Genomic DNA, 12,272 nt, shown 5'->3' on the forward strand with positions numbered 1-12,272 from the left:
ACTCATGATAACTGATGTTGTAATAAAATAAAAAAATAAAATTATAACAGTATGTGTGTTTTAATGTGTGTTATATACCAGCACAGATATTTATTATATATATTTTAATTCTTTTATAAAGAATTAAAAGTAGCAGCTTGTATATGATTTTTTATATTTTTGATATTTTGATATTTTTTTGTATATGATATTTTATATGTATATGATATTTATTATATATATTTTAATTCTTTTATAAAGAATTAAAAGTAACAGCTTGTATATGTGTTCCATATGGATATAGTTACTGAAACACAGGTGTTAAAAACTGCTGGAGCACAGGTCTGCCCCCTTCCACACTCCCCTGCTGGCCTGCACTCACAGAGGGGGTGCTGAATTCAGCACAACAGCGACATATTTTTTACAGGAGCGTCGCATCACTGACATAATCTTGTTCCATGGTCAGTGCTCACACTGTGCTGGGCACAGTGTGAAAATGATCCTTAATGGTGAAATGGGTTAACTTTTGTGAAGAATATCAGTTGTGAAATTCTGTAAAACTGTCACTAATAAATGCATAGTTCCTGATATTTTCTTATTAAGAAGTGTTTTATCCTCTTCAGTAACACAGATGCTGTGAAGTTCTGTAGAAAAGTGTCTTGTGAAATATTGAGCATCACAGAATCACAGTATCATCGTTATCTTGGTCAACATACAGTGATTATATCATACGGTGAGATGACCTAATTGTCACACATTAGCCTGTGTTTTTTCCTCTTTTGGTTTTCTGTGCTCCTGCCCTCTGTTGTCCTGTCTTGTGTTCACAGCCATGTGCTTTTTTTGAGCACTTGGCATTATTTTGTTATTGTCCTGACCCCGCCCTAGCCCTTCCCTAGCCATTAGTGTTATCACCTTGTATCTTGTTTGTAACCCCGCCCCCTCATTACCTGTCTTCACCCTCCTTGTGTATAAATAGGCCAGTGTATGAGTGTATGCTTTTGGAGTCTTTTGTATTTTTGTGACTGTTTATTTGTGAATAGAGTTTATGTTTTGTGGTCCTTAGTATCTTTTTGTTACTACGATCCAGGTCTGTTGTTTTTGTATTTTCTGGATATTCTTTGTTTGAAGTTAGTTTTTTAGAGTTTCCTGTTTTCTTAGTATTCCTTGTCTTTGTCTTAGTTTAAAATAAATCCTATTCTTGTTTTCTGGTTTTTTTTTTTTAATCTTGTTTGTTTAATAAATATATATAAATCTGCACTTACGTCCACCCGCCTCATCCGTGACACTAATAACTTTACTTTAGACTGGTGTAAAGAAATATTACACTATACCTTCTTGTTGTCATGAATCACATCGCTGTAGATCAGTGTGTTTTCAGTTGTAGACGTCTGTTTAACACAAAGAAAGATATTATGTGTAAAAGGGACCTTATTCTTTCAAAATCAGCATTAACTTCTGCACTGGTTTGAAAACCATGAGAGGAAAAAACCTTGCAAAACGACATGATGCATCTGATTAACCACAGATATGAGCAGATATGATACATTAAGGAGTAGTTTCATTTATTTTATATTTTATATACATTTTGTTACATATATAAGTTAGATCTGGCCCTTTGAGGACAGCCACTGTGCCGAAAATGAGTTTGACATCCCTGGTCTATCTGTTTGAACTGAAATATTTTTAAAAACAGAGGAAGGGAAATTTTCATTGGTGAGTTACGTTGGATCGGAAGCCTGTAACACTGTTTGAATCAGAGTTTACTCACAGTTTTCTTTTTGCGAGCTCTTCGTACAGAGCTGTAGGTCACTTCATTTTCAGAAGCTGCTGCAGATGATGAAGGCTGTGGACACAATTAACTCATGATAACTGATGTTGTAATAATATAAAATTATAAAACGTATGTGTGTTTCAATGTGTGTTAAATACCAGCACAGATGTTTATTACCTAAAGAATTACGAGTAGCAGTAGAAACTAAGGGTGTACTCACACCAAACACGGTTTGATTGAATCGTACTGGAGCACAGGTCTGTCCCCTTCCACACTCCCCTGCTGGCCTGCACTCACACTGCGTTTAAACAATCCGTGCCCGAGCACACTTATGTCACTCACTGCACAGTGGGCTAGTCGGTGTTGTGCCGCATTCAGCACCCCCGCCATGTAAAGCACCCTCTCTTGAAAGTGCGTATGAATCATCCTCTTGATAAAAGTGGAGGGAGATAATCTGCTTTAATTTACTTACAAATACACGCCAAAAGTCATGGTTATCTCATTCACTTTATTACATACATAGCGGCATAGCGCGCGCAATCCCGAGAGAGGGTGCTTTTCCTGGCAGGGGTGCTGAATTCAGCACAACACCGACATATTTTTTACAGGAGCGTCGCATAATCTGACATAATCTTGTTCCATGGTCAGTGCTCACACTGTGCTGGGCACAGTGTGAAAATGATCCTTAATGGTGAAATGGGTTAACTTTTGTGAAGAATATCAGTTGTGAAATTCTGTAAAACTGTCACTAATAAATGCATAATTCCTGATATTTTCTTATTAAGAAGTGTTTTATCCTCTTCAGTAACACAGATGCTGTGAAGTTCTGTAGAAAAGTGTCTTGTGAAATATTGAGCATCACAGAATCACAGTATCATCGTTATCCTGGTCAACATACAGTGATTATATCATACGGTGAGATGACCTAATTGTCACACATTAGCCTGTGTTTTTTCCTCTTTTGGTTTTCTGTGCTCCTGCCCTCTGTTGTCCTGTCTTGTGTTCGCAGCCATGTGCTTTTTTTGAGCACTTGGCATTATTTTGTTATTGTCCTGACCCCGCCCTAGCCCTTCCCTAGCCATTAGTGTTATCACCTTGTATCTTGTTTGTAACCCCGCCCCCTCATTACCTGTCTTCACCCTCCTTGTGTATAAATAGGCCAGTGTATGAGTGTATGCTTTTGGAGTCTTTTGTATTTTTGTGACTGTTTATTTGTGAATAGAGTTTATGTTTTGTGTTCCTTAGTATCTTTTTGTTACTACGATCCAGGTCTGTTGTTTTTGTATTTTCTGGATATTCTTTGTTTGAAGTTAGTTTTTTAGAGTTTCCTGTTTTCTTAGTATTCCTTGTCTTTGTCTTAGTATAAAATAAATCCTATTCTTGTTTTCTGGGTTTTTTTTTATCTTGTTTGTTTAATAAATATATATAAATCTGCACTTACGTCCATCCTCCTCATCCGTGACACTAATAACTTTACTTTAGACTGGTGTAAAGAAATATTACACTATACCTTCTTGTTGTCATGAATCACATCACTGTAGATCAGTGTGTTTTCAGTTGTAGACGTCTGTTTAACACAAAGAAAGATATTATGTGTAAAAGGGACCTTATTCTTTCAAAATCAGCATTAACTTCTGCACTGGTTTGAAAACCATGAGAGGAAAAAACCTTGCAAAACGACATGATGCAACTGATTAACCACAGTACTAACCATGTGAACTGCAGGGTCACTGCCTCTCTCTTTGGCCTCGCTCTGATTACTCTCTGTTAGAGAAAGAGACAGATTGAATTGGGTGAGCAAAGTACATGGAGATAAGATTATTAATTCACCTATGAATAATAAGTGCAAAAAATTAAGGTCCAATCCCATTTCACCCCTTGGCCCTACCTCTTACTCCTACCCCTTCTTTTCGAGGGTAACCCTTCCCCTTGGAACAGTGTTACAAGTGGAAGGGGTGAAATGAAAGACGTAGGAGTGGGTTTGACATGGGGGGGGGGTGGGGGGGCATATGCTAAAATTAATCAAAGCCCACCCTATAGTGACTTAGAACAACATTTGCGGAATTATAGTTAATCATAAATAAACTAAATATTTTTTTTCTACACTTTTGCTTATTATTAGTATTATTAGTAAAATCCAACCAAAGGTGACTTTACAACCTAAACATGTTACTCCACATTATGTTTACAAAAATGTTACTCTACATGTTAATTAGAAAAAAAATATGTGTGCAATGTCTGAATTATATACATAGGACAAAAACTGATCAGATATCACATAATATTTAAAATAATCTAACAACAAATTTCGTTTTTATTATTATTATTATTATTATTATTATTATTATTATTATTATTATTATTATTATTATTATTATTATATATTATTATGAAAAAAACTCAGTAGCGTTGGGTCCTGTGTTTTAAATTTTGTCTACTGTAAGCACTTCTTACAATGGTGTCCTTTTCCTGGCGGGGGTGCTGAATTCGGCACTATAGTAGTGTCTGCACCCCTGCCATGAGAAGCACCCCCTCTCGGCTTCTTGATAAAAGCAGAGATAATTTCTTTAGCTAACTGTATTTAGAGGGGGTGCTTTTCATGGCGGGGGTACAGATTTAGACGTGCTTTTTCAGTTTTTTTCTGCGGGATCTTTTTTTTTGACAGGGGTGAATGGGTGAAATCCTCCCCCTTAGAATTGGGACAACCCTTCATGCACCTGATACGTCATCAGAGCGCTAAAGTTCAGTAAGCTAGCTGCTGCTGATTAACTAGTTAACCTTAGGGCGTATTTTATTGTATGTCTTCAGAAAGGGGGAAGATGCTGCAGAAATGAATTATTACTGTCCATTTCTTAATTCCTCTGTGATGGGAAGCTGAAATTAGCCTTGATTAGCTTTTTATTAATTTTTATTTAATTTTTCCATTCCGCCTTAAATGCTGCAGCCCCTGCCATCTGTTGCACCATTTAAGGTGGAACAGGAAAGTTAGCAAGCTAGCTACTGAGACAAACTACAAGCAACCTTTTTTATGCTTGTCATGAAGAATTCGGCCATAAAACATTGAAACTACACATTAAACTAAGGTAATATAGAGCTAATCATCAGTTTTAACAAGGAAAATGCATATATTTGTGCGTTTCTTTTGTTGCTTGTTCCGCCATCTTACCAGTGATTCTCATACCCCTCGGTTTGAAGTGTGCATCTAAAAAATTCTCTGTATGAATGGTTAACAAGATCTATCCCTTCTCCTAACCTACCCCTCCAGCCTAATGAAAATCAGAACACCCCTACCCCTTGGTGTTCACACACAAAACAGAGGGGTAGGGAGGTAAGTGATAGGGCCAAGGGGTGAAATGGGATTGGACCTAACAGTATATGACAGTATATCCTCCTGAGACCCGGACTTTAGCTTGGTGTGCATTTTTAATTTCTTCTACCTATTCAGGAGTAGGTAGAAGAAACTTAACGTTCTCTTTGTATAGGAAGCATTTTTGCAAAAAAAAAAAAAAACTTGCCATTTGGGATCAGAAGGACCCAATTAGTCAAAAAACTAATTTTTTTCTTTCTACAGAAAGTAAATAACCTAGTTTCAAACATGAAAAATCGATGCTCTTTTTTACTGGCTGTAGAAACTTTTGCCTGGGATTCTCGCCATCTTGTTTTTAATCAGTTAAGTATAATGTTGTCATGTGATCACTTAATAGTACGGGCAGTGTCTCCATATAAGGCTAAAGGGTCAACATTTAAAAAAATTAAGAATAATGGTGCAGAGAAGCAGTAATCGAATGTCCTCATATGAGGACGCTGGGTCTCAAGAGGATATGATCAGAAGGCCTGTATATAGAAGAATACTGTAGAGAATCAATACTTACTGAGGGATCTTCTCAACATATAGGTGAGAAGGCTGAACAGAATCAGCAGAAGAACCAGACCTACAGCCACCAGAACCCAGACATTTTCAGCACTTCCATCCCGGCAGTAAATAAAAAACACATAGTAAGTATAAGTTAGCTTTAATTACATTGCTGTGCTGACTGTTTTACGTCTGCTTTTATTTAACTGCAGACAGTATGAACCCAAGATATAACATTTTTTCCCTAAAAAATTTCATTTAATTTGTTAATATACAGTACCAGTAAAAAGTTTGGACTTCTTTAAAGACATATATAGATATACAGGGGTTGGACAATGAAACTGAAACACTGGTCATTTTAGTGTGGGAGGTTTCATGGCTAAATTGGAGCAGCCTGGTGGCCAATCTTCATTAATTGCACATTATTGCACCAGTAAGAGCAGAGTGTGAAGGTTCAATTAGCAGGGTAAGAGCACAGTTCAGCTCAAAATACTGCAATGCACACAACATTATGGGTGACATACCAGAGAGCTGTAAGAGGAAGCCGTCTGAAAGGGATGTTCAGGTGCTAACCCAGATTATATCCAAAAAAACATAAAACCCCGGCTGATCAAATCACAGTAGAATTCAATGTGCACCTCAACTCTCCTGTTTCCACCAGAACTGTCCGTCACCACAATATATTATTGTGGTCTAAAACCAGGTGTTTCAGTTTCATTCTCCAACCTCTTTACATAGTAAAGCTAATGTCCATTAGTTTTTGGAATTTAGGGCCCTCTCTGGTGAGAATGGGTAATTAAGAGTTAGTCTGGAACCCTGAGCTAGGGGTGGGAGAAAATTTTGCTCTTGCAACATATACTATTTTTTTTATTGTGATACATTATTAATAAATTTTTTATCACTATTATATGATTTTTCATTGTCATATATTGACGTATCTCTAAACTAAGGTATCTACAGTTTACAGCAGTAAAGTACACAGAAAGTGTGAGTTCAAAAGAAAGTACAAGTCACACGTCCTTCCACTCACTCTCACACTGTCACTCTTCACACTTAAAAAAAAATAGTGCAGAACACATGAGCATGCAGAAAATGTGTAAAAGTGCATCTGTTTTAAACCAATATTTACTACTTACTCTGTCTGTGACTTTCTGTCTGAACCTAGAAATGTTAATAATAAAAAATACATTTAAGTTAATTAAACAATAAAATGACATAAAATAACATAATATGGTTCTCTTTAATCCAGGTCACTTCACATGCACATGTGTTCCTTACACAGAGCCACAAAACCACAAATAGCCAAAACATTATGACCAATTATCTGAGAAAACTGAAAGTTTTGAAGAGGTAGAAATACAGTTCTGAAAAAAAAATTGAGAGCACTTCAGTTTCTGAATCAGTTTCTCTGATTTTGCTATTTATAGGTTTATGTTTGAGTTAAATAAACATTATTGTTTAATTCTTTGAACTACAGACAACATTTCTCCCAAATTCCAAATAAAAATAGTCATTTAGAGCATTTATTTGCAGAAATGATGCAGAGATGCAGAGCTTTCAGACCTCAAATAATGCAAAGAAAACAAATTTATATTTAAGTTTTAAGAGTTCAGAAATCAATATTTGGTGGAATAACCCTGGTTTTAATCATAGTTTTCATGCATCTTGGTATCATGTTCTCCTCCACCAGTCCTACTTTTGACACCAGTCTGCTTTTGGATAACTTTATGCCTTTACTCCTGGTGCCAAAAATTTAAGCAGATCAGTTTGGTTTGATGGCTTGTGATCATCCATCTTCCTCTTAATTATATAACAGAGGTTTTCAATTTGGTAAAATCAAAGAAACTCATAATTTTTAAGTGGTCTCTTGTTTTTTTTTTTAGAGCTGTATATGGAAACTAGAAAAAATAATGTTTTTAAATTGATCATTTCCATGTTGTCACACATTTACATATATCTGTTAGCTCGGAAGACAAATGGTAAACTCCGCTCATTCGGTCTGAAGCTACAAGACTGTACTTTAAAGCCTGGATCTGATTTTGAGTAGAATAAACTGTAAGAAAGCCAAAACTAAGCTAAGCTAATTATATACATATAAAGAGAGTTTTAAAACTGATCGTACTTGAAGTGCTCTGATGGGGGGTAGTTTTCTGAGTGGTAGGAAGTGTAGTCACAGCTGCTGTTGTTGCTGTTGAACAGGAGAAAGCAGTTGATGTTAGTGGAAGAACATTACAGCATGATGATGATCAGCAGATATTTCTGATTACTGATATTAATATCATCTTACCTGTAGGTCTTTCAGTGACGGTGAGGTGAACAGTAACTCCCACACCTCCTGCACTGAACCAGTACCAGCCAGCATCACTCTTCTGCAGCCCAATCATCTCCACTCTGAAGGATCTATTGTTCTTATCATCACTGATCTTCACTGTTGAATTCTGCAAAGGGTAGCAGCTCCAGTCTTTAAATCTGCACCACTTCTTCTCTTTATTCTCATATCCAGAGCTGTAGTTACCCTGGACACTGACTCCGCCCCCTTCCTGACCAATCACTCTACTGTTCTCCACCCACACAGCAGGATCTGAATGAAGGAGCAGAGAATGAGTGGTGGAAACTCAACAAATCATCTCCATCATAAGAGAAACACGTCTTACAAGCCTTAAACTACAGTGAAGATGTTCTGATTCACACAGAGAGACTCTGACTTACCTGAACTGACCGTCAGATACACATAATCCCTGACATCTACATCCCCACCGATTTCCACAGCACACCAGTACCATCCAGAGTCAGAGTCTTGGAGTTTCTTCAGATCCACAGTAAACATATTCTGGGATGGATGATCAGTGATTGATATTCCTGTATTATTTGTGTTGGCGTAGGCTACTATTCTACATGAGATCCAGTGTTCCCCCTTACACCAGTATTTACGGTTTGATTTATATTTCTCCTCATATAAACAAGGAACAGTGAGAGATCCTCCTCCTCTTACAGTTAAATGCTTCAGTGTCTTCACGCTCTCAGAACCTGCAGAAAAGAAGCAGAATTTCACACCAAATCCAGCTTCTTCAGTACTAATCAGTACAAGACTTAAACACTCAAAGATGTCTTCCATGCACCACAATAATTACATAATTCACAGTTTATACTGAATAATTCACTGTGGATACTGAATAATTGATAGAGTCATCGATTTTGGTCAATTAATAGTAGATACTCAGTTATACACTGTAGCGTAATTGATAGTAGATGGTCAATAATTTATAGTAGTGACTGAGTAATTTATTTTGGATAATGAATAATTCATTGTGAATACTCAATAATTAACTGTGAATACCAGATAATTCACAGTGAATACTCAATCATTTCCAGTGCGTATTCAATCATCATTAGTGCATACTCAATAATTCCTAGTGCATATTGAATAATTTGTGATGAATACTCAATAATTCCCAGTGCATACTAAAAAATTCATAGTGAATACTCAAAAAATTGAAGTGCATACTCGATAAATCATACTGAATTCTCAATAATTTCTAGTCCATACTCAATAATTCATAATGCATACTCAATAATTCCTAGTGCATACTCAATAATTCCTACTGCATACTCAATAATTCCTACTGCATACTCAATAATTCCTACTGCATACTCAATAATTCCTAGTGCATACTCAATAATTCCTTGTGAATTGTCAATAATTCCTACTGCATACTCAATAATTCCTAGTGTATGCTGAATAATTAGTTGTGAATACTCAATAACTCTTAGTGCATACTCAATCATTTTTAGTGAAATACTCAAAAATTCCAATTTCATACTCAAATTATCATTATGAATCATTGTGAATACTCAATCATTCCTAAAGAATACTTAATCATTTCTAGTGAATGCTCAATAATTCCTAATGCATACTTAATAATTCCTAATGCATACTCAATAATGTCTAGTGCAAACTCAGCAATTTATAGTGCATACTCAATACTTCCTAGTGCATACTTAATATTTCCTAGTGCAAACTCAATAATTCCTTGTGAATAATCAATACTTCCTAGTGCATACTCAATAATCCACAGTGAATGCTCAATAATTAGTTGTGAATACTCAATAATGCATAGTGAATACTCAATAATTCCAAGTCCATACTTAATAATTCCTAGTGCAAACTCAATAATTCATAGTGAATATTAATAAATTCCTAGTGAATAGTCAATAATTAGTTGTGAGTACCCAATAAATCCTAGTGCATACTTAATAATTCTTAGTGAATACTCAGTATTTCCTTGTGCACTCATAGTGGATACTGAGTTGTTCACTGCAAGTACATAGAAAGTTAACATACAGCAGATCTTCATATAAAATGTAATAAACAGAGTCTATGGTTTAAATCAGTGAGTTTGAGTGAGGAAGAGTAATGATGCAGTATTGATCTTACCTGAGATGAAGAGCAGAAACACAGAGAGAATTAAAGAACTGATGAGAGAGTAAAAGTGCATGATTCTGTTCTGAGTCTCTGAACACTAAAACTCTTCCTGTTTCTGAGTGAAGCAGCTTGACTGAAGACTGAAGTTTGTTCTTCCCTTTTTTGGCGATCTCTCACTCTTATTAGAAGAATAGAAGAAAGAGAAACAGCAGCAGCAGCAGCAGCTTGTAATAATGCAGAACTTCCTCTAATATTTAACAGAGTTAATTCAAGACACATGTTAAATAAAGCTTTAGTATAAATCGAGAAATGAGTTTCCAGAATTTCTGATCTCCTAATTCAGATTTCTCAACAGTTTTCTCAACATGGTGCAAAAAAAAAAAAAAAAAACACGTCCAGTGAGAGGCAGTTCTGCAAACTGAAGTGACTTCTTGACAGGGTCTAATTCTTAATAACCTATATATAACTTAGAACAACATTCAGAGTCAATAGCATTGAATTTGACTTGCTGCATCTAGTCTGTGCATCATTTCTAGACTGTTCTGCTATAGAGGGCTGTCCCAAACTGAAGGCCTTCCTTATACAGATGAGAAATGCAACAAACATTCAAAGCAAATCTGAGGGCACAGCTAATGTATCCTTCCCAGTCCTCAGTTACCCACAATTCTATGCACATGTAAAATATGTAAAAGTGGAAAAGAAATTAAAATGTAAAACATTTCTTAGAAGAGATGAAAAGCCACATTTTCAAGAGGCAAGACCTTTTTGGTGATGTCACCACAAAGTCTCATTAGACTGTTTCATATCTGTGAACAATAGGCTACTGAGAAAAAGTCTTCATAGGACAGCTTTCAAATCTCTCCCACACTCTTCCATCGCTCTGCCTGCGATTTCAAGTCTCCAGACTACACTACCCAGAATGCACCACACATCAACATCACTCACTCATCTGATCACATGACACTTAACATGGCATAAACCAGGAAGTTTTTCTCCTGAATACTAATTACTCTTAGTATAAATAGCCCTTCAATTGGCGGCCTGTCCAGGGTGTATCCTGCCTTCCGCCCGATGCCTGCTGGGATAGGCTCCAGCCCCCCCCGCGACCCTTCACGGATAAAGTTTGACACCAGTCCTACAAAGGACAGACCCTAACTTGACCTACATTTCAGCCTAGGCTTTAAAACACAGCTTCTTAAGTTATTAAGTTATTGATAGTAAAGTTACTGTTACATCTTGAGACCAGCTTTTGCTGATAACTGGTTTCAGATGGTCTTAAATGACAGAAAGTGACCAATGAGAAATTACTTAACATTTGTTTTACAAAATAAACCTTCTATTTTTAAAGTATGATTAGTACATAGTGCATTTCATACTCTGTAAACTATTTGTCTCTCTCCTCTTTGTTTTGTGTGTTATTTTATTTTTAAGCTCAACACCCTGTTACACAGATCTGCCCTGTATCCAGACATTTGAGAAGACTCATTTTAAAAGACTGAACTATAGTTCAGAACTAGGTTCCTTTTGCAAACTACATTTCCCATCATGCTCCTGGTGGAAATTTGCAAGAAACCTTGCAAGAAACTGGTAGGAGAAACAGATGTTTGACTACAGCTGCCAAATGTGTACAGATTATCCGTAAAAAAAAAAGTACAAAAAAGGATACGTTTTTTTAATATGATATTAATTTTAAGAAGAAACAATAAATGAGCAAGTGTCCCCAATACTTTTTTTTAAGTAGTGCACACCTCTAGTTTAGAGTATTATGTTGGTGATTTTCCAATTGCACGGCCACTTCTCTAAGGGTGTTTACACACCAGTACAATTTTGGTTAGGTGAGGCGAGAAAAAACATTATCAGAAAAAAATACTGCTTAGAGGCCAACAAGAGAGGTATGGAGTGATTCATTTTTGGTGAGAACATGATGCAACTTTGATCTTATCAAATATGTACTCCTCAAATGCAGTTTATCTTGATTTATTACTCAGATAATTAGTAATTATTATTACTACAGCCATGTACAAACTCCGTCTCTACTGCTGCTACGTGCTAAACTGTTTTCACACTGAACACGGTATGTGCAGCGCTCACCATTCTTGTCCGTATAACTCCCTTTACCAGCACCACTGCAACTTATCAGTTTCGACTCCGCCGTCCCATTAAAAAAAAGGTGAAAAGCACAGCTCTGACCAATCAGTAGATACAACATGTTCACATTATTTGCTGTGATGCATTTTGGTGCACTT

The 12,272-nt window shown here is 36.3% G+C and overlaps 2 protein-coding genes across 11 annotated transcripts in view; one reads left to right on the top strand and one right to left on the bottom strand.

Annotated features, from left to right (window-relative positions):
* The window catches only part of LOC125801060 (polymeric immunoglobulin receptor-like), a 96,127-nt gene that overhangs the window by 11,801 nt on the left and 72,054 nt on the right, over positions 1-12,272 (top strand). The gene's annotated exons all lie outside the window — the stretch shown is intronic.
* LOC111194609 (CMRF35-like molecule 1) overlaps positions 1-12,272 on the bottom strand; it is a 70,962-nt gene that overhangs the window by 3,811 nt on the left and 54,879 nt on the right. For 4 of the 10 annotated variants that reach the window (XM_049476600.1, XM_049476598.1, XM_049476599.1 and 1 more), the window contains exons 4-10: positions 7,726-7,791; positions 6,740-6,764; positions 5,623-5,714; positions 3,462-3,514; positions 3,261-3,317; positions 1,748-1,822; positions 1,311-1,367 (exon numbers count right to left, since the gene is read on the bottom strand). In XM_049476600.1, coding sequence (XP_049332557.1) covers positions 1,311-1,367; positions 1,748-1,822; positions 3,261-3,317; positions 3,462-3,514; positions 5,623-5,714; positions 6,740-6,764; positions 7,726-7,791 — 425 coding nt within the window. Of the gene's footprint in view, positions 1-1,310; positions 1,368-1,747; positions 1,823-3,260; positions 3,318-3,461; positions 3,515-5,622; positions 5,715-6,739; positions 6,765-7,725; positions 7,792-7,890; positions 8,185-8,312; positions 8,631-10,038; positions 10,337-12,272 lie in introns of those variants that run through there. The other 6 variants (XM_049476603.1, XM_049476602.1, XM_049476601.1 and 3 more) reach the window with 5 other exon arrangements.

Source organism: Astyanax mexicanus, chromosome 4 (genome assembly GCF_023375975.1).
Source record: "Astyanax mexicanus isolate ESR-SI-001 chromosome 4, AstMex3_surface, whole genome shotgun sequence".
In the NCBI taxonomy this organism is placed as follows: domain Eukaryota; kingdom Metazoa; phylum Chordata; class Actinopteri; order Characiformes; family Acestrorhamphidae; genus Astyanax; species Astyanax mexicanus.